This window comes from Triturus cristatus, chromosome 6 (genome assembly GCF_964204655.1).
Source record: "Triturus cristatus chromosome 6, aTriCri1.1, whole genome shotgun sequence".
Taxonomy (NCBI): Eukaryota; Metazoa; Chordata; class Amphibia; order Caudata; family Salamandridae; genus Triturus; species Triturus cristatus.
In genome coordinates this window covers 1,828,032,771-1,828,055,887 of record NC_140589.1, presented here as the reverse complement: position 1 = coordinate 1,828,055,887, position 23,117 = coordinate 1,828,032,771, and the positions used below count along the sequence as shown (strand labels likewise).

The 23,117-nt window shown below is 46.1% G+C and overlaps 1 protein-coding gene across 9 annotated transcripts in view; it reads right to left on the bottom strand.

Moving 5' to 3' along the window:
* DNMT3A (DNA methyltransferase 3 alpha) overlaps positions 1-23,117 on the bottom strand; it is a 1,939,932-nt gene that overhangs the window by 1,569,463 nt on the left and 347,352 nt on the right. For 8 of the 9 annotated variants that reach the window (XM_085613211.1, XM_085613216.1, XM_085613220.1 and 5 more), the window contains one exon: positions 8,803-8,904. In XM_085613211.1, coding sequence (XP_085469337.1) covers positions 8,803-8,904 — 102 coding nt within the window. Of the gene's footprint in view, positions 1-5,891; positions 6,002-8,802; positions 8,905-23,117 lie in introns of those variants that run through there. The other variant, XM_085613219.1, reaches the window with a different exon arrangement.

Below are 23,117 nucleotides of genomic sequence, written 5' to 3'. Positions count from 1 at the left end.
AGACAATAAGTAGTGAAAGCGGTATACCACTTTTGAAGGCCTAACGGTGAACGATCCAATAAGTGTCATCAGCATAATATTTAGCTGAAATTAACTCCCCTCCAAAATTTGGTGGAAAAGAGCAGCTGGGGCTTAAATTACCCTGGATATCTGCCATTAGGAGTATACATTTTCCTTGTTAAGGGTCAATTGCTGTCCAATTCCATTTGAGTCCGAGAACCATCATGTAGTTGGGCAATTAGCTTCAATAGCCCAGAGGGTATATACCAGTTGTACGAGTTACTTACCTTCAGTAACGATGTATCTGGTAAAGACGATTCTAGCCGCAGATTCCTTCACGTAGAATTATCCCCAGGCGCGAGACTGGATCTGGAAACTTTTGCCACAGCATCCCTACGCGCTGGGGGGCGGGGCGACATCACGCGACTCCGCCCAGGCGTCGTCCGCGTACATGACGTCAGCGAGGTCACATAAGATGCGCCCCGGCGCGCCTACGTCAGTTTTCTTCGGAGATCTTTTACGCACCACAATGCAGAAACACCAGATAAAAAACTGTGAGAGCATGGGAAGTGTGCGAAGAGCAGAAAAGTTGGAAAGAAACGGTGACTAACAACACTACCAGGGTAGTGCCAACACCGCAGACCCCATGGGCAGGGAAAGAAGAAAGAAGAAAAACAAGCAGAAAACCTGGGCAGCCACCCTGCCCGCACAAAGACAACCTCCCATCCCTGTGCCCCGAATGGAAGAACAGGCATTAGTCAGGCACATGGAGGAAGCCCACCCCCGTCATCCTGAGCAAGGAAGGGGACCAGTCCCAAGACGGACAGGGACAACAACCACCAAGCCACCCCAACCTAGAGGGCAACCGCCCACAAGGACAAGGGCAAGACACGGCCAGAGGACCCTCAAACCAGAGGACAGCAATGGAAGGGAAGGAGGGAGGACAAGGATAGAAGCAAACTCCCCCCCCCCCCCCCCCCCCAACCTGGAGTAGCCAGAGCAGCAAGGCACCGGCGCACTGAAACCCCATCCTCCAAATAAGCAAGGGAGGAAGGAACCGACCCCAGCCGGAGCCACCCGTCAGGAGCAAGGAAGGCACTCACAGGAGACACGGCCCCCACCGGGAAACGAGTACCAAAGACCAACCCAAGGGTCCTTGCATAATAGGAGAGGAAGGGCGGGCCGTAAAGGAATCTGCGGCTATAATCGTCTCTACCAGATACATCGTTACCGAAGGTAAGTAACTCGTACATCTGATAGAGACTACTAGCCGCAGATTCCTTCACGTAGAATAGATACCCTAGCAATACCCCCGGGGAAGGAGGGTCTGCGAAAGGACCCAACCAGCCAATGCAGTGCAGAGGGCCCCACAGTGGACCAGATCTGTGGACTAGGTAGAACCTCGCCCCTGCCAGGCCAAGGGAACCCCCACAAGCAGAACCCCACCGATCCCAAGGGGACGTAGGAGGGAAAGAAGGCTGAAGAGGCTCGCACACCCACAGCAGAGGAACCAAGGGCAAGGGCTGAAAGGCCGAAGCACCGCACTCCCCCACAAGGCAGCACAGCTTCCATTGAATGCCAAGACAGGAAGAAGAATCCTAGAGAGCCCAAGGAAATTAGGGAGAAGAAGGCGAGCCCACTCCAGATGGAGAGCAGCCTGTCAGCCAGAACAATGCCGGCAGTCAAGGCCAGAAGCAAGAAGAACAGCCCGAGGCACCAGGAAGACCAAGTAGGCAACTCCTAGTAAGGGACATCCCAGACCGCAGAACTGAAGCAGGGAGAGAAGGAGAGGCCCGGACCACCACCACGCGTGGCCGCGCACACGACCTTAGGGAGCAAAGCAACCTACGGAAACACCAAGGAGAACAGGTACTCGAAGGTGACCAGAACCCTCCAGCAGAGCATAAGCCATATGACAGCTACCATAGTCCCACATTGGGCACGTGAAGTCCCAATATAGGGGGAACCCTCTTTGGAAGAACTTCCGCAGCAGAGGAAGAAACAAAAGAACCACGGGGAAAAAACCATCCCTGCAACAGGCTTGACAGCAGCCCAAGCAAAGCAGAAGGCCCAATCTCAGGGCCAAGTCTGCGCAACAACTCCTGCAGAAACTAACATACAACAACAGCAACAAGGGGCCGTCCAGCAGCCAACAATGCTAAAGTCCCAAGGAAGAGCGTAATCGGCCAGAAAAAACATACTCCACAACCATAACCGCCGGCCTATGAAGACCTAAAGGCAACCCTAACTCAGAAGCCACTAAGGAGGGGTCGGAGGAGGTGGAGGACGGAGCCCTGCCAAGAGCCTCTGGATGGCGGAGTCGGCCGGAGCATGAAACAACAGACTGATATCAAATGGGAGATCTATGAGTCTCTCCCGAATACTTTCGGGGAAGACACCGCCCCGAAGCCAAGCATGGCGACGGAGAGCGACTGAGGAAGCCATGGCCCGGCCCAGCGCCTCAGAGACGTCTAGAGCGGAGCGGAGAATAAACGCTGCCAGCTCTCGGCCGTCCAACGCATAGTGCCGCAAATCCACCTAAGCAGACTCCTGGGATGCTGCAGACCCCAGAGACTCAGCCGAGTCCCACAAACAGGAGGAGGCCCTAGCCAGCACACACAAGGTGTTAAGGGCTGGTTGAGGCGAAAATGTTGCGTCCCCAAGTGTCCAGCAAGCGGGCCTCCCTGGATGGCGGAGCCAACAGGGGCGGTAGGGAGGGAAAAGCAGTCCGCAGAGCGGACTGGCGGCTGAGGGGTGATCAGACAGGCACGCCGGGTCACGCTGCATCGGAAGGTGCTGATGCAGAAGATGCGGAGGTACCGGGTCCCCCGGAGGCAGGAAGCCTCCAAGCCCCCGTCAAGGCAGAAAGGAGCGAACCTTCAAAGGGAAGCAAGATATTCCTCCCACCAGAGCCCTGGTGGAGGACCTCCAACAGATGGTCAGCCGGAAAGTGAGCCACCGGGTCGCCCATGCGTAGGATGCCCACAGCTGTGGATACCGCATGAGTGAAGGCCGCACCCGCATCCGTAGGAGCCCGCAGTGGAGAAAGCAACTCCTATGTGGGCGACGGCTGCAAACTAAGGCGGCCGTCCCCGAGGCCAAGAGGGGCGGGCAAGGGCCAGACCTGGAAGTCAGGAGGTGCCGAAGAATGAGGGACCTGACGCTCCTCCGACGGACACCCCTGCCGCAGAAAGGGCAGGGAGCCACCCTTCGACGCCGGTGAAAAAAACACCACACGGCGACCAGCCTCCGGGGAGGACGACACCGAAATGCAGCCTGCCTCTGGAGAAGGAGCATCCGAAGACGAATCCGCCGTACGACCCCTCTGCGGAGCCGTGGAGTCCGCAGCTTGAGGCAGGACACCGGCACCATCTGGCGTCGATGGGCAAGGGACCTCCAAGTCACCCCGCACCGGAGACCGAAGCGGGGACCGGAGTAGAGCTGGAGCCGTACTGACCCCAGAGCGGCGCCGGGACAGCACCGGCCCGACCCCAGCCGAGGAAACCACCTCTGTGGGAGAACGGGATGGGCCCGGGGAGGGGCCCGAAGTCCTCCGCCGGCCACGGCCCAGAAGGAGGCGAAGGTCACCCGGCAACCCCTGTGGCGGCGCCAGGGACCATACAACCTCTGACTCGCCCTCCGAGGCAGCCGCCTGTGAGGAGGTACAATAGGGGCCCAGAGAAGGACGAGGGGTCTGCCCTCGACCTCGACCCAGAGCGGGATGAGGAGGGGCCACTGACCCCTGTGGCTCCGCACGGTCCAGCTGCTGCCGGTCACCTCGGCCTTAGACAGGACCAACCTGCCAAGGAACCGAGAGGGGCTCGGGGACGAGACCCGGCGACCTCCCACAACACCACAGGGACCCCCGCGGGGGTTTGCAGCGAGGCAGAGACGCAGTGGCCTGAAGGAGGTGCCCCAGAGGAGCCGCAACCCAACAGCACCACATCCTCCAAGCCTGGATCCGACCCAGTCAGCGCCGGGGACGGAGCCACCGGCGGCGCCGCAGAGGGCCCTGCACGAGGCGAGGGATCCACCGTCGCCCCAGGAGGGGAAGGAGGAGGAGACGCCAGCGAGGCCTGCAAAGCCGCCGCGTAAGTCTCCATCTGGACGCCCCAACAGCGGGAAACGGTGGATAGGAAGATACGCAGGCCGCATCACCCGCGGAGAGTCCACGCCCCCGATAGGCCAAGAACCAGCCCCTGGGGACTAACTGCGACACTTACCCACCGGGTAGCGACGCTCACGTGACATCGGAGAAAGGCCAGGACGACTACCACGCCCGGACCTGAAGCCGTCCGCCGAAGCAGACCGAGGTGAGGACGTCGACCTGGAGAGACTCGCCGAGAGAAGTTTCATGAGGCGCTCCCTCCGCGACTTCGGCTTCAACTTTTTGCACGCCGCACAATCCGAGGTGCCGTGATCCTCCCCCAAACACCACATGCAAATGAGGTGACGGTCCATCGCCGACATAAGACGCCCACAAAACGTGCAAGTTTTAAAGCCCGAAGGCATTCGCACACTGCTCCCACCAAAAAAGAATGGAAGAAAGGGGGGCCTGAAAAAGGCCTGCAGCAAGAAACGGATCCGCGTTGCACGCAGAAAAGGAAAAAAGTGACGTAGGCGAGCCGGGGCGGGTCTTATGTGACCTCGCTGACGTCACGTACGCGGATGACGCCTGGGCGGAGTCGCGTGATGTCGCCCCGCCCCCCGGCGCACAGGGATGCTGTGACAAAGGTTTCCGGATCCAGTCTCACGTCTGGGGATAATTCTACGTGAAGGAATCTGCGGCTAGTCATCTCCATCAGATCATTAGATTTTTCCAAAGTTCTACTCTATTGATCATATTGAAAGCAGTCTATATACGCTATACAGATGGATTCTACTATCAGGTTCAGTGCAAAGCATCCATCAACAGTTAAATGGTTCCTTCTGAATCTCAAATGAACTTTTGGGAGGATCTCTTTTTTTCCCAACCAATGCTTCTAGGCTTGTAGTACATGTTTCACATAGATTTTACTTGGTATATTTCAGTAGCGATATTGGGCATTTCTTGTGATTTTTTTTTTTTTAAGATTGGACATAAATACTGCCCTGCCAGGAATCCAATATTCTATACCTGCAAACTACATTAGTGGTCAGAGAGGTTAGAACTCGTCCCCAGAGGTCGTGTTCAAAATTTAATACATCTGCTGACAGCCCATCCGGGCCATGGGCACAAAACCTCTTTAAGTTCATTATTGTAGTTGTCATCTCCTTTACTGAGGGTATTAGATTATTCTTGTCCCTACTTGAATTTGTATTCCCCTGACAGTTAGCTAGGTATTCATACCGTTCTTTATTTTTAAACACAATAATTGGCTGTAATATACTTAACCCACTGTTCTTCATCTACTGAACAAGCCTCTAATTTCTTTATCATGCCTAGTGTGTTACCCAATACTTTCCAAAAGATTTTCGCGCTTCCACTAAAGAAGTCTATAATAACTTCCGTCCATATACTATCCTTTTCAATCAGATCAACCTTTCTTATTTCCCTTCTGGGATCTCTCCTATACAACCTTATCAGCCTAATTCTGGCCTCAGGGTCAGATTTGCACGCCTACCCTACTTTCTTTAGCAGTACAGTATTTTATTTGTGCTGCGATTGAGTGACTGAAGGTATTCTGGGCCTATGGTCAAAATAGCCTGTTTGAAGTGGGAACCATAGAAGGTTTCTGCACATTATCAAAAGAGATTTGAAAGACAGAAAAAGGCAAAACTTGTTGAATTCATGTTTTAACAAATAAAAACAAGTGTGCATTTAAAAAAGGAGCATTTGGCTGTTCACTGCTGTGAAAAACAATGTACAATACTATCATTTATGTATCACTTTAGAAAACCTGTGTACTTACTTTGGCAAGACGTGCCATGTCAAAAAGGATTTTGTATTGTATTAGATTGCAAAGAATGTTCCACCGCTTTGCCAGCCAACAGCTTAGTCGTAAAATCAGGGCCCTACTAATATGTCTTCTTGTTGCCCTAAAATTTACAATGCAAAAGAGAAAGTGTTCTAAATCCAAGCTAGGCAACCTTATGTGAAGTCTTCAGCACTAAAATCACAATCTGGGTAATCCTAGGACATTGCTAGCACCAAGTTTTCAACATCCTGCATCCCTGACACCACGACCTAGAAGCTCAAGCCCATACACAAATAAGGAGCTTTCATCCAATATGAGCTTCCGTTATGGGGACACAAGTAAAGTGTCTATTAGGGAGAGACTCTAGGTATGGTTTGAATGTAGGAATTGTGCAGAGGGAGAAGTCAGCCTCCTACTGCCAAGGTCCTCTCCATGTCCTGAATCGTTTCCAAAATTCTTGCTCCCACCCGCCACCTCCACAGCAGCTTGAGATGATTTTCCATGGCAAAAAGCAAGAAACATATAACCAAACTAGCCTTTCAATTAATGTATTAATTAAGGCGGTAACTGCTTAGCTCCACAATACCACCCAGCCATTGTTATTGCTTACCCTACTAAAATGAAACTAGGAACAGTAAAACACTGTAAAATACCTGCAGTTCCAAAGTCGTCATCTTGCATATACTGTGTGCAAACCCAGCTTCCTTTTTAAGTAACTTTTTCAAAACAACATTATACAAAAAAAGTTACCGGGCAATACAACACATTTGATATGCCATAACTATAAACTTGATGCAAGGTATCTCAAGTGAACTGCTCAAATTAATCCTGGATCAATTTGCGTTCACTGCAACGAAGAGCCTTGATTATGCTCTGCATCACTGATGGAATAGTTGATGTTCAAATAGCGTGACCCCTAACGTAACATGATAATAAATCATAAATGACCATCTGTTCTAATTAAATTACAGTCGTTAAACGATGGTAGATAGGACTGAAGGCATCCTGGGTTTGAGTTGAAGTATGACATCCACAAATGTCGTGCTGCCCAGGCCACGCATCCACCTTGGAGAGAGATGGACCAAAACCATGTTAGTGCAACGGGTGCTTCTCATCGTAAAAATCAATTAGCTAACCCAAATTTTGTCTGAGCGGTTCGCTTTAGAACAGTGCTTCCAAGACTGTGGGTTGCGACCCACAGCTAGGTTGTGAGTCGATTTTGGATTGTTCGCGAAAGTCTAAGTAATAAAGATACCTTTAAATTCTGTATTTATCTTGTCACATTTGCTATGCTTCAGAGACAGAGGTCAAAGGTCAGGCTATGTCCGCTGACAAACTGATGTTTTTTTAACATGGGGATTGGAGTTTACACATGGGGATTGGTGTTTACAAACTCCTCTCGCTTTTCAGTCAGAGAAAGAATAGTAAAGTGAATTATGTGACAATCTTGCTGAGGTACAGGGAGTTTGAAAGGAAAAGCTATAGAATATCGCTTTTTTTGTAACAAAACAAAATGGAAATACCTGTAAATGAACAGTACAAATTCAGCCGTTAGGAAAGCAACAATGAAGCACATTATTTTGTAATTTCGAAGTGATGGAAACAATGATTTGAATGGGATCAAAACACATCAAGACACTTTACTTGGTGATGCACACATGCTAAATATTCACTTAAATACGACTTCCATACAATATCATTCGTGTGCAATATTGTTTTATCTGTAAAACTGTCTGTCTGTGCAAATTTAGTGTACATTTCAATGCAAAATGTGCTGTCTGTGAATAAGTGTGCTACCACACAATACTTCAGTTACATAAAAAAATTGCCTGTCTTAAGTCCATGAAAGCGAGGTAGGTCGCAAAAGTTTGCCATTCAAAAAATTGGGCTGTATGTTCTGAAAAGCTTGGGAATAACTGCTTTGGAAACTATACAATATTTAATGAAATTGAATGAAAAATACAACTATATACAATGATCCATGTGCTGCTAACGAACAAGCAGTCCGGAAAAACCATAAATCAAAGAGAAATCCCTGGATAGGGTTTATTATCTTGGAGAACATAACATGACACAATATGACGTGACAGTGAGAGATTTTAAGTCAATAAAAATGCGAGGAATAGGAACATATTGGTAAATGGCTATAGCCGACTATTTTGGCAAACAATATACTGATCCCAAATGGTGAAAAACTACCAAGCTAGACTTCTCTTCAATTAATTTAAAATTTCCAGAAATCCAAAGTGGATCAATCAAAATCAACTGTACTTCAGTACCACATAATACTACTCAAAGAGCTTATGTTGATTTTTAATTCACTGGCTGTGCAAGATCTCGCATATGATCATAGCCCATACCTCAGGCCATACTCATGCAAGTCAGCAATGTTCGAAATCTGGTGGTGATCTCTCAACTATCATATTTCTTTTCCAGCACAAGGGTCAGAGAACCCACCCAACCCTGCACAGGTACTGCAAAGAAGCAAAGCTAGTAGTAATAAAAAACAATTTGTTAGATCAGGAAGACACACACAACTCTTAACACAACTAATAACTTGCAATTTAAAGTATACAGTAGCATGCAAGAATCATCACCTACATTTTGTAATACAGAGAATGGATAACAATCGGTATCTCACATTCCCCTGCCCACTTGCCATAACCATATCCTGGCCAGTATCACCTCACCATTCTGGCACATCCAAATTCTACATGCAGGAAAATATCAGACGTTGTATGCTGCATATTGTGAATCAATGCTGAAGTGTACTTTTAAAATGGAGAAATTGTTCTTTTGGTACAAATAAAATTATTTTCCCAAGGTAGAGAGACCTATGAAACCAGAAATACTAATAGTGGCTTATCTAGTTATAAATAGCAGACTGATATAATTGTGCACTTACCAAATGTTTGCGTTTCCTTCCAGGTCGACTAATTTTCTTCATGGACGATCCATTCTCCTGCTTGTCTTCCACATTCCTATTCTCTTCAGAGTCCTCCTCACCCTGTGCCAGAGAGATTAAGCATGGACATCGGTCATTGCTATCTGGTCAGGTAAATGTCCAAACTCACAAAACCAGAAGACATGCAAGCAGAAAATAACGGAAAACCTTTTAGGATTTAACCTTGCATTACAATCATGTATATATATATATCATACTAATGATCCGTGAAAATATGTTGCTTAAAAGAAGCACATAATTTTGAGGTCTCGCCTACGCAGTGCGCATGTGTTGCATTGGAGGACCTTTAACCGTCGGTCTGCTCTTTTTGGAAGCACATACTCATGATTGTGGCGGTATCCACCTTGCGGGAGTGCGCAGGGGCGCGCCACAAGCACGAGTATGTGCTTCCAAAAAGAGCAGACTGCGCGCGCACGCACGACTGCTATTGTTACTTCCTGAGCACTCATGCTGACTCTCATTGTAAGCACTCTGCTGCCCCCTGGTGGCTATGAGCGCTCACCATGCTATGCGCGCTTTCCCCCTCTCCAGCTGGGCCTTCTCTCTCTGCCGTAACTCGCTTGCCGGCTGCTTCTACACAGGTTCACGTGCGACCACTTTCTAATAACAAGGAACTTCCCTCTAGTTTATTTTTGCCAAATGCCTACCTTGCATTTCTTCTTCTCTCTCTTAATTTGTTTTCTTGTACACTGCACTAAGTGCTTCCTCTAGTGCAACTACTAACGGACTTTGCTTCCCCGTTTTCCTCCCCTCTGTGAACTACCTGCTACGAGTCCCTTAACCGGCATCTTTGCTGTTTCAGCCCTGTGTTTTATTTATTACTTGGCTCCACTCTGCTCCAAATTCGACGCAAAGGTTCAGATAAGTGGGGTTATCCTGCCAAAAGTGCAATCAACTTGCTCCCTGTTGTGTTGAAATTACTTGGGATGTTCGTAGAACCAAAACACTTTTTCTCACTCTCCACAACACTTCAAGCTGAAGTGCAGTGATGTCACCATATCAAACCTCACCCAACATCTTGTATATAGATTAGAATACACCCAAGATCATATTCAAGTATGCACCCTGCACGGGCACCCAAGAAACAGATGCAAATCGGAGCATTTTACGACCCCATCAGGGGCTGAAGCACTATAGATCACACTGCTTAAGTTGCAGCTGCTCTTTCAGACTCCTTTCCTCCCCCTGTAACATCACAGAACCCGTGGTCTTAAAGTTTAATTTGCGCTGCTTCCACATCCACTGACTTTTTAATTTCCATATGCTTCTTTTTTTGCATTACAAATCCCTCACCAGAGTCCACATAATATAAAACTAGCAACATGTGGAGGAGTTACATGCAACAATGCCAAGTCTGCTCTTCAGCAGAGCTTATGAATTTACAATTTAGAAGGGTGCAGCAGTATGGTATTTCTTGCTTACACAAGAAGTAATTGTTTAAACTTTGCCTCCAACTTGCAGATCTTTTTCATAAACGCCTGAATACATTGTTAAGCTTTTGTTCCTCTTGCCACATTCTAAAAGATTATCCCTGCATTTCGATATCTACTGCAACACTCATGATCGCTACCTACCATTTTCACCATCACCACTTTCCCAACATCAACCACTGCAGTTTTATGAGTGATGCCCATCACTCTTACATCATTCACCAGTGTTGCCATCGCTATCCATCAGATTCTCACACCAGGCTCACCATTGATTTCCAACATATGAACACAAAACGCACCAGTATCACCTACTGTTCTCTCTATAAAGTAAATACAATTTAAACAAGCATTGGCATAGCCAATAGGTCTCGCCTTTGGGACCTTACAGGTGTTTAGTTATCCCGCACAACATCCTTGGTGCAACAACATCAACTGTTGCATGGATAAGCACTTATAAGGTCCCAAAGGCGAGACCTATTGGCTATTTCAATGCTTGTTGATCCATTGTTGCTGTTGCGCACCGTTTTATGTGTAGTATGAATAAAGTGAATATTTTTAAGCTATTTCGCACAGTAATGAAACTGGGTTAAGTAACATTTTTTTTAAATCTGTTTTTTTAACATATTTATATCAATACATCAAACAAACAATTCTATACAGTATCCTGATTTACCTGTGTTCTGTGGACTTGTTGGTTGGATTTATTGTCCTTTCCCTCAGGCTTTCTTTGATGGCGCCCATTTTGTTTGTTTTGTTTTGGGACTGCTCTCTAGCATCCATTTTGTGGCTTCCGGCTCGAAGCTCCCTACCTCATCTCTATTCTTGGCTTGGCATAGAAATAGAAATAGAAATGGGCTGTCTACTGTGTCCTCCCCGGTGGCCATCTTGAAATGGGTTTGTGGTCATTATCTCTCACTCCTGGTCAGACTATTGAATGGAATAGTGACTGATGGACTACACCCCCTGCTTGGGGGAATCTTATTGGAGTGGGCTTGCGAATCACTATCTTCTCCACTGATGACCCTGTTTTGGCTGCAACTTCCTCACTCCTCGAGCCCAGTCCATATTTTTATCGCCATGCCTCATTCCCCCAAGATGTTCGGTAACCGGCATGATCTCGTCCCACAAAATGGCAGACGGTCTCCTACCAAGCTCTAAATAAGCCTCCCTGTACTGGAACCAAGAGGACGTCCCTGCTCCCGAGGATGAGTCCTTGCCTCCCACTATTGAGTCCAACCAGTGGACAGCCATCAGTCCCACACCCTCACCAATAATTCTGTCTTTGGGCAGAATTGGAACGTTGATACTACCTCGCTACCAAGACTACCAGCCTATGTTATTATTATTTTTCCAATCTATTCTATCCGTTAATTGGCCTACTACCTAACTACGCTTCAAAATCGGGAACTACTGTCTAACCAAATTCTCCAATACCTCCCCTTTGCTAGCACCCCTCCCTCATCTGGACACCTCAACAACTTGCCCAGCCTCCCAAACCCCTCATCTCCCTAATGACTTCTCTCCACCCACCCCTAGACACACCCCCACCTCAATGCCCCCTTCCAGTACCCTCCTCCCGCAGTTCCTATCATTCAACTGCCCACCCCAACTTCACCCCCCCCTAACTGCCATCCCACCCATAACCAGGTTATTTCCCCTCACCCCCTCTTGACCCCTTCCCATCTCTGAGCATCGATTTTGACTCTTTGCACTCCATTTCTGTCCACTTGGACCTCTCTTCGTCCACCAATCTGAAAATACCCCTCCTCCCCCCTCCCAGCCTTTCAACTCTCACACTACACAGACCGCTCTCCACAGACAATTCTGATCCTACTCCTCCCCCAACCACTTCTCTCCCCCAACCCCTACCACTCCTCTAACGCAGACTCTATCTAACATTGAAAAACTCTCTCCTTTCCCTGTCATCTGAACTTTTCCAGCTCAGGAATGATCTTAACATGTCGTACGAACTTGCTCAACTCAGGAAAGACTTTAACTTCCTCTCCACTGAAATCCGTCTTAACCACGTGATCTCCCCAAGCCATGACTCACCAAACACCTCCAAATATCAACATTGGAGATCCTTCCCCAGCTGCAACTGTTCCCATAGGCCCTCCCGTGCTGCGAACCATCTCTCCCCCACAGACCTCCTTGACCTCTGTAACTCTTACCTCCCTAACTATCCAACTGACCCCCCACACCCTCCCCCACTCTACCTTCCCTGTGATGCTGGGGACGAGCAAAATCCCTCATCCCCCATCTCACATAGACTCCCAACACAACTTAACACTATCCAAACATGCCCCCTACAAACCACCTGATACACCTCACATGCATGCTAGTCAACTGCCGCTCAGCTGTCCGGTATGCGACTGAAATAGCTGAAACCATCCTCAGCAAAGATATTGACATTGCTTTCCTCACGGGAACCTGGCTTAATGACCACTCTACTTCTATCCTTGACCTACTTTCCCCCCAGGTTACTCCATACTCAGAAAAGATAGACACGATAGAGTTGGAGGTGTTCTAGCCATCATCTTTAAAAACAAACTCAAAATCTTGCTTGTTAAAAACACTGACTCCATCACCTTTGAATACCTCGGAGCTGAACTTAAAATTCAGGGCGCCCCTCCTATTCTCCTACATAACATTTACCATCCTCCTGGCGAATCCCTTCCCTGAGGAAATTTCCGACCTCCTCACCCAAACCTTACTCTCCAACTCAAAAAACCTCTTCCTTGGAGACTGCAACCTCCACTGGAATGACAGCAAAGACCCTGCAGTTAATTTCCTCTTGAATCTCCTGGAGATCAGTGACCTTAAACAAATCTGTCACTCTCCAACCCACTCCAAAGGGGCCACTCTTGATGCCATCATCACTAACGAAAAATTGGCCTCCCATGCCAGCATCATCCCGATCGACTGGTCCGACCATCCCCTCATCCACTTCAAGATCATCACCACGACCCCCCCCCCCTCAATGCCAAAAGTACCAAACTCAAGAAACTGACCAGAAACCTTCATCTTATCCCCCCCGGCGAACTCGAAAAGAAAATCAAAACTCAACTCCTGCTAGCTCCCCTCTCCCAAAATACTAACGCCCTCACCAAACACTATAATAAATCAGTTACTGAGGTCCTAGACCAATTGCCCCCCCCAAACTTAAAACCCAAAGAAACATTCCTTCCAAATCCTGGTTCAACTCTGATCTCAACAACGAAAGGCGCTCTCTTAGACAATCGGAAAGAACATGGAGGTAACATATGTCCCCCCGCTCATCTAGCCCTCCTCTAATCTGCTAGGTCCAACTACAAAAAACACATCCTCAATGAAAAGACCGCCTTCTTCCGCACACAGCTTGATAGGGCCAAAAATAGACCCAGAGAACTATTCAGCATCGTCAAAAACCAAACATACTCTGCCCCCCAAAAGCTGACGGCCTCCAACGAGAAATGTGAGGAAATTGCTACGTTCTCTGATAAAATCACCAAAATAGACCAATCCTTCATCTTAAATCCGCTCTCTCCTTACCCACTACCTTCTTATAACTTTTCTCCAGTATCTCCATCCCCTTCAAATCCTCCCCCTGTCCCTCCCCATTTCCCAATCCGTTTCCTTCCCTCGGGAATCCAACCCGTCTCTCCCCCAGAAACATAAAAACAACGCCTCCTGGCATAATTTTCACCCTGTCCCCGAACACAAAGTCTTTAACATCATCGCTAAACTGAAACCATCCTCCCACACTAAAGACGCTCTGCCCCCTAACCTTGTCCAAGACCTTAAACCTATAATTGCCTCTTCTTGGACCACCATTATTAACTCCTCCCTGGCCACAGGGTATGTTCCCGCCTCCCTCCAACCGGGTCAAATCACACCCATTCCCAAAAATCCTAAAGCAGATCCTAACGACCCAAATAACCTCCGCCCCATCTCTAACCTCCCTCTTCTCTCCAAAGCCCTCAAAAAATGCGCCCTGCTCCAACTGGATAATCACATCAACACCTTTGACCTCTTTGACTCACTGCAATCTGGCTTCAGAAACGGATGCAGCACAGAATCTGCCATGCTCAATATAAAGGACGACATACATAAATCACTCGACAAAGGTGAATCATGCCTTATCATTCTACTTGACCTATCCGCTGCTTTTGATACTGTTAACCACACTGCCTTACTAAACACTCTTAAAGTCCGCTTTGACTTCAATGGCCTTGTCCTCAACTGATTTACCTCCTTTCTCCAACACCAAACCCAACAAACCAAAATCGAGAACTGCCTCTCCAATCCTACTCCGATCTCTCTCGGTGTCCCCCAGGGATCCATTCTCTCTCCTGCTCTCTTTAACCTCTTCATGGAACCCCTCACTCTCATCCTCAAACAAGCAGGAATCAATTACCACCTTTATGCCGACGTCACGCAACTTTACTATAAGATCAAATATGTACCTAGCACACAAGACAATTAGAATATGCCAGAAACAGGATATCTGGTGACTATGTCAGAGGATGGGTCTAAGTTCAGAAAAACACCAGGTGAAATCTCCCCGATATGCAGTATTTTAAACAGCTAAATTCAGTAAATAATCAGTAAGGCTTACAGACTAAAGAAAACTAGACAGCTGAAGCAGAGGCTGGAATAAAAAAACAGAACCCATAGAAAACGTCCTCTGCGCATAATATTACTAGTACCTCAGGCGGATCATCATAGCTTGTCTATACAGTGAAAAATCGTATATTCTGACATGGGCTTACACATTTTTCTTTTCTTTCAGTAAAACTGTCCCGAAGTACAATGTGAAAGTCTTTATGGAATTTGGTTTTATTCTCAAGTATTACAGAGAAATTTCAAAACCCAAAGCAAAATATTTTCAAGTCAGCATTTCCTGGTGTTTCTAACCCAGATCCATTACTATGCATAACTAACGGGCACATATTTTCTACCATCATACAATGCTTTATCATCACCTTCAGCCTCTCCATCAACATAAAATGTTAGTAAAAAGAAATCCTAAAGATTTGCACTAGGATTCCCTCCAATTTATATCCCCATATTCGGATTTCTTATGACAGCCAGATCCATTGTGATCTCCGTAATCACAGTGGCAGCCCTTCTGCTCACAAAACAAAGCCCTCAAAAAATAATCGAAAAAACTGTTACTAAATATTTACCACTCTTATTAGAAGGGTAACTAAAAATGTGCAGGAAAATAACTTCTGATTGTCTTACTGCAGACTCAGAAGTACGTTTCCCAAATAAGCACCATACCAAGAGGCAGAGCAGAGTACTGAAGTGACATTATTACACTGTAAAGCTTTGGAGAACTGATTTACAAAATTTGGAATCCTACTTGAGATCTGAGCCGAGACAGTAATGCTGAAGGACACAGCTATAAACAACTGAAATCACAGACTTTTCCCTCCGATAGTGTGAGCTCAGAGATATACATACATACATATATATACATACACATACATATATACATATACATATATAATTTACGCCGCACACCAGGGGAGTATTATAGTGGATTCAATTTACTAGTGGCCACATACAGCCACCAACACACCACTACGCGTTTCGACCAGGGTTTTGTGAGTTCATCATCCATTTCCACTATTTATACTAGTCCCACCACAGCTCATTATGAAGCATTGTGGGATTTGTAGTGAATAGGAATATATAAGTGCAATATATTCTTATTCACAACAAATTCCACAATGCTTCATAATGAGCTGTGGTGGGATAAGTATAAATAGTGGAAATGGATGATGGTCAAAAGCCTGAACAAGACCGTGAGGTCGAGGCGCATAGGTGGTGGTGTGTTGGTGGCAATATGTTGCCACTAATATGTCTCCTGGAGTAAAACGTACATTCTTTTTGGTGGTTGATATATTCGGGGCAAGGTCTGTCCCAGACATCAATTGCGAGAGTGCTCAACACGCAACCCCCCCCAATCCGCGCTTCTTTTCAATAATACATGTAGAAGCCTGGAGCCCTTCTATGGTCCCCGCTACGGAACTGCTCTTCTGCCTCTAAAGGATGCAAGGCTGGAAGTGGGGTCAAAAGAGAATACCAACAGGGAGATGCTCTGAGAAACAGGGCCTTTTTTCAGTTGACAATCTAATGTCCATGATCTCAGGAGAAAGGGAAATACAAACCCCATGTCTTCTTTTCAGCTTGTTCGAGGAATGCGGGTTCAGCATGTCAAGTCATGGGTGAAAAGTTGTCCCACTTACTAAAGCAACAAACATTCTCTTGGTGATAGAGGTGAAGGTTTTTCTATGCTGAGTTCTACTGGTCTGGTTATCATAGGTGAAGGGCCAGTCAATGACCTTAAAGATGATATGGAATGCATGATTCATGCTTTTCACAATTCTCCTCACAATCAGAGAGATGTGTTGGAATGTGTTAAATAGGCTAAATTACCAATTCATGAACCTAGCTTCCCTCAGCACCCTCTTCTGAATAAATTAAAGAATGAATAAAAGTGGAAAATTCTTGCTGGCACAAATTCCAAGATGAGCTGCTGCCACTCCAATTACTTTTTCCACTGCATGTAGCCATAAAAGCAAAGCACCCTCACATATTGGGGACTATCCCACGACCCCTTTCCTAAAACATGGTGGTCAAGGTGTCAATGAGAATTTTGACTAGGTTTATTGTCACCAAAAGAAAAAAGGCCAATTGGAGCTTCCCTCTTACCTTCTCTAGAGACACCAACAGAGACAGTTGATGATTCTGTCGACCAGTTTCGCTTCCCAACTTAAAATGCATGTTCTAGTGGGCCATGCTGGGCTGAATTATTTCTGCTCACTCCCCAACAGATTGTACGAGTCATTCCATCATTGAAGTCTGAGGATCAAGTTCGGCCAAATACTAAACTTGTCAGATAGATTATTATTATTTTTTTAATGGAGGAAGCTGAACAATTAATTAAGCCCAGCAGAATCAGGGTTGCTGTGGATGAGTGCCAATGCTGTGTCAAAAATAGGAGTAAGATAATGCTATTTACGCTCTCTGGGAGCTGGAGGATAATTCACCATACCTTAAATTGCATCCTGTAAGCGGAGACAATAGATGGCCTGCTCTTACTGATAGAAACTCAAAGCCAAGAAGAAAAGTCAGTCTGCTTGCAAGGTAGAGCAATACTAAATGAGACATTGTGGCATTAGTAAGTCATTGTTTCACCTATGGGAAACATCCATTACATGTCATGCTGACGATCTTCAGAAATAAGGGTGGAAAAAATCTGCACCCCTACAACCAAATACTGAAGGTGCTCATCCCCTACAGCATGTCAGACAATTTTGGTGAAATACATGAAAAGAGACATAGGGTATCCAATTGGAAGTTACAGAGAAGCCAGTCCTTATCCCAAAGAGCCTGAAAGATGCGCTTGGGGGAGAGAACTGATATTCGGAGCCCCACTGTACCAACAACAGTGTTGGGTTATCATTCTCTTGCAATCATGGCAAAAGACAAAGGTTCCCAATCCATTCCGCAAATTAGGATTCAAAATTATACCAAAATGCCGTCACAAATGGGAAAACTGAGTATTCAAACTAAGAGGCAGCGACTAACACAAGTCACCACACTGCCACAATGGGCACAATCCTGTTGGACATTAACGACTTGAGTACCGACCTGGAAGGAAAAATTAACAAAATCAGCCTAGATGTCTCCCTGCTCAGGCAAGACCTGTGTAACCCACTCAACAAAATAACAGAAGTAGAAGAACAGCTTTAAAAAACTGAAGATGCACTCTGAACAGTGAAACAAACCATAACAGGTCTTTTTGCAAGTGTCTTGAAGAACAGATCGAAGACGGTGAGGACAGAGCCAGTAGAAAAAAACCTTACAATTGTAGGCATTCCAGAAGAGAAAGAGAGATCCATTTCAACGCAATTCATCTCAACCTGGCATAGATATTGGGTTTTTCTGAAAAATCTATCCAACTCTTTTGTGATTGATAGACCCTATCAGGCACTATTGGAGGGGCCACCAAAAAACTCCACACAAACATTCACTGTCAAACACCTCAACATGGACAGAGACAATATCCTTAATATAGCCAGGAAAGCAGGAGACCGGATTCTTGATTTTAGTAAAATCATGATGTTCCAGGACTAGATGTGATTGGTCCAACAGCAAAGGTGCTCCTTTATCAAGGTCAAACACAAGGATGGCAAAGTAATTGGACTAAGCCCTAATGTTCCCTGCTAAACTGATGGTCAACTTCCAGGGAAAACCACATTTCTTCAATACGCCTAAAGCCGCTTGGAATAGGGTAGAGCAGAAAGCCCTGCCCTCCAACGCTGGACCAGTGGGGAGGTGGCAACGCAGCCAACATGGGGTCAACCATGGAAGAGGAGAAAGAGCAGAATACAAAAATCACAGAGTGAGCCAGGCTGGGAGCTGCACGAGCAGAAAAGGGGTGAGGATCCCAGATTAAGTTTAGAATGAGAATGGAGTGGTCGACAAGCGCTAGCTCAGAGCCTTTGCAAAGACACCACACAATTTTATAAGACAAAGTAAGGCAGTAGGGCTATAGGACAGTAGCACTAGTATTTATACATATTAATTCATTAGTTAGACACAGACACTCAACTGTGATTCTACTGCCAACGAATCACTACACAAAACTACTTAGAACATACAGGACAGGAGTGTCTATTATCTACACATGTGTTATCATTGATCATATCATTAATCTTTTTTTAGAAACTTCACATTTCCTTCATTGATGATGCCAAGACATCATAATTAATATAGACCAAATATGAAAATTATCCAACCCGTAATTACGGGAGTAACCATTAGTAATACACGAGTCACGGAATCTTGATGAAATAATCCTGATTTATGTCTATTCTATGTCAGGACCCGGAGGCGAGGATTAGGCTGTAACTCTTCGCTTTATTAACTTATATTATCTCCAGCAGCCATTTTTTTTCAAGATAAACAATGAAACAAAAACTACAACTCCCATGAACACTAGTTAGACATTCCAAAACAGCCCATCCAATCACAACGCTGAGGACGATACAATAGACCCAGTAGCCTCTCTATGCTACTCTTTCTTCGCTGCTCCAGCAGCAGTTCAGATAAGTGCTACTACTCCTTGTTTTTAGGTCTTACCTGAGCCAGCACATACGCTACTCTGCGAGACATTTAGTAAGTGGATTTTCAAAGTGCTACCAAAGGCTTTTGCTGGCCCCAAACTTGCGGTTACGCGCATGCGCGCGCGCAGCCTCCTTCTGGCATTCCTATTTTTTCCTCATTAAGGGCATCGCTGAAGCGCATTGCTCGCGGGCACCCTCGCGATCACTTTCGCGAAGCGGCCGCATCGCTCGCGGGCACACTCGCGATCACTTTCACGGCGCTCAGTATTCTGCCCCTCCCCCACCACAGAGCGCTTCCCCAGGTTCGCGATCATTTTCGCTTTCACGGCCGCGCGGCCACGTTACTTTTACGGCCGCGCGGCCAATGCTTGTTGTACTTGCTGCTAGCAATCTTTTCTTCAAACTCCTTTGCCTGCAACCACAACTATATGCTGCAAGTACATGCCACTGCACCAAGTCTGGTTGCCACCATGCACGATACCATACAGTAATAACTATGAAGCTCCCTGGGTCCTTACGACAGTAGTTTCTTATAGCTATACACAGGACTACAAGTCTCAAAATGCAACCAACAAAACCTGAACCGGACGAGTTAGTCGTGGTTGGACCTGTGAAACTTGAGAACTCTAACCAACAAAACAAAGACTCCCTTGCACATGTACACAACAACGATAGAGCAAGTGGGGTCGTAAGCTGGCACTCGCCTTACCTACAACACTAGTACATCATAGCGAGGTATAAACAGTATACTACTTATATACCATCGGTGTTTTTATATGTTATATGTGTTTTTCTATCGCTCGGCTCGAATCACCCATCAGGGTATCTATGCACTCCGTAGAAGGTGTGTCGAGCAGCCCTTGGGGGCTTGCTCGAAGAGGCAGGCCTTCAACTTCTAGCGAAAGTCAAGAAGAGAGAAGAAATGTGTGTACAGAAAGGCGTGGTGCAGAATAAGTCCAATCTCGCCTAATTAATTAGTGGCTTGAAATGGCTACCTTTCTCCGAGGTCTAAATAAGAACAAGTCAAGGTGATGTGTAAATGAGTGCTTAAAGCAGTCTGTAACGGGCTCTTGGAGATCGGAACCTTTTTATTTTTGGCAGATTTATATAGCGCAAACTCGACCGGAAGGTATTGGAGCGCTTTACATAAACACCAGTTGTGTTACAGACAGGCACATTCATTTTTTGGTAGGCATGGAGAGATTAAGTGATTTGCCCAGAATCACAAGAAGCTGCGCCGACGCCGAAGCTCAAACCTGGTTCTCCAGCTCCAAAGTCTGGCTGTAAGGCCACAATCTCTAATAGCAGCTTGGAGTAAAGGCTGCTTACCAAACTCAAACGGAACACTGGAACTTCACTGGTAATTCAATACCCATGAACGTCTCATAAAAACTGATATATGTGTGTATTCAACGGACCCGCCCACTTACGGAGACAACGAAAATAACAAAAAAGTTACATGAATCTCAGAGTCACGTACACGTCTATAGGGGAATCACAGACACTTAAAAATAAAAATAATTTTTTTTAGCCAATCACCAGCCAAGGACAATCTTCGCGGACTCTGTCAATAAAAAGCTGACAGAGCTCAGCTAGCCAATCCAACAATACATAGGTCTTCTAACCAATGCAAGATCACAACACTCCCTCCAACTAGAGGCAAAGGTTCTTTCCATTGGCTGTGCGCGTTCCTGTCTCCGTTTGTGTCCGCTTTAATTTTTGGACGAACGCCGTCCGTTAAAAATGCAATAAAGAGAGCGGATATAGGGTATTGAATACCGCACAGTCAAGAGAAATTGTTGACCGGTGGTCCCTGCCAACCGAAGTATGGTGTTCCTTAGTTTGTCACGTTGGATACGGAGTAGAGGCCCAGACCGGTACTGGTGAGTGCAGGAAGTACTGAAGCATGCTGGAGTGAGCCAGAAACACATGGAGGAACTGTTCTTGACTTCCGATTTCGGGCGGTGCACTGCTGACCTTCATTTACAGTTGTATATTGCGCTAACTAGGCACAAGGGCATTGAATCGCTTTACATGAGCACTATATTACATTACATAAGTTCAGAATCATGTTTTTAGGCATGGGGAGATGACTCACTGGATGCTGAGCTGATGTTGATGTCCTTTTGTCACCGTGCTTTTAATGGGCAGGTAATGAGTACCTGCACTTTGTTAGTTTGAATGGTAGAGTATCTGCACTTCTCAGCAGTGCTGCAATATATGTAATGAGGCAGTGCCCGCACGTCTTAGAGCGAATCATTTCTTTCTATTCTGAGTACCTGTACTTCTATAATTGTGTTTAAAACACTGCTTTGTCACACACCTTGAACAACCGATATGTTGTGACACTAATGCAACAGTAGATGTTTAGCCCAAAATATATTATATATTAATGTTCTGATGAAATACATCCCGTATAAAATGCCTCACTAATATAACATAGCGCACTACGTTTCATTGTTCTGTGACTAATCCATTAATTAATTGTGTACACATGGTGGCATATTTAATGCACAGTGAAGCTCCGGTAAGCACATGTGAAAGACAGACAACTGTGCTGGCTTTTCAGAATCAAAAGACAGTGAAGGTTAGGTTTACATCTAACTGGCAGCCCTCCTGGCTTTTCAGGAGTATCAGCATGTTGTATTTGTGGGTTACGTTTTCTTTAAGTATGTGGTTTTCCTTGACATTCCTTGATGTCATAGTATCCTGCTTTGTTTAGGGTTCTAATGTTGCCCAGCGAGTCATTCTGGCTTTGAAGGACTCGCTGGACAGCAGTTTACCTTGGAGCTCTGTGTATTGGCTGCTTTGTGGGCTTATTCTCTTGTATGTATTCTGTCTCTCTTTCATTCTGCCATTTCTTTCTTTAGCTTCTGACCCCAATTCAAATTCTGCCCTAGCTCCCTATTCAGATTTCTTCTCCCATTCGGTTACGCTTCCTGTCCTCTTCTGTTTCATTGTTGCCTTCTCCCCAAACTCTGCTCTCTTTGTTCTCCCAGGTTTTCTATTGAATCTCCTGCACCCAACCTATCTCTTTTTCTTATTCTTCCCCTCTACCTATTTGGATTACTTCTCTCCTTCTTTTCACCCTCCTTATTCTGTTCTCTATATGCATCTCAATCCATTCTCCCTTCTTTGCCCTCTCTTCACTTTCACCCCATCCATTTTGTCCTGCCTCTTCATTCTGCCCAACACCCCTATTCTGTACACTGTTCTCCTTCAACTACATCCCGGAACTAGGTGCAACCAAACACCAACAAAACCTCACACACAAGTGCATGTCAAGGACTGCCTCGGGTAACTTTCACCTGATGTGTATGTCTGAGAGCATGTACATATTGTTTCTGTGTGTCTGTGAGCCTTCACCAGTGTATGTGTATTTGAATGTGTGTATGCGTGAGATTGGACAAAATGTTATCAGCATACGCTTAAAAAGGCATTGGCATAGCGAATAGGTCTAGGCTTTGGGACCTTATCCGTGTTTAGCCATGCAACAGTTGTTGTTGCACCAAGGATATTGTGATGCATAACTAAATACTTATAAGGTCCCAAAAGCGAGACCTATTGGCTATGCCAATGCTTGTTTCTTATTTTGTTGCTTGCTTTCTGACTTCATTGCAGAGACTGACGTGACCGTGGGATTTTCCGTGCTTATACGCGGTCACTTTCACTGCCTTGTGTTTGGTGCTTGCGTGCGTGGTCT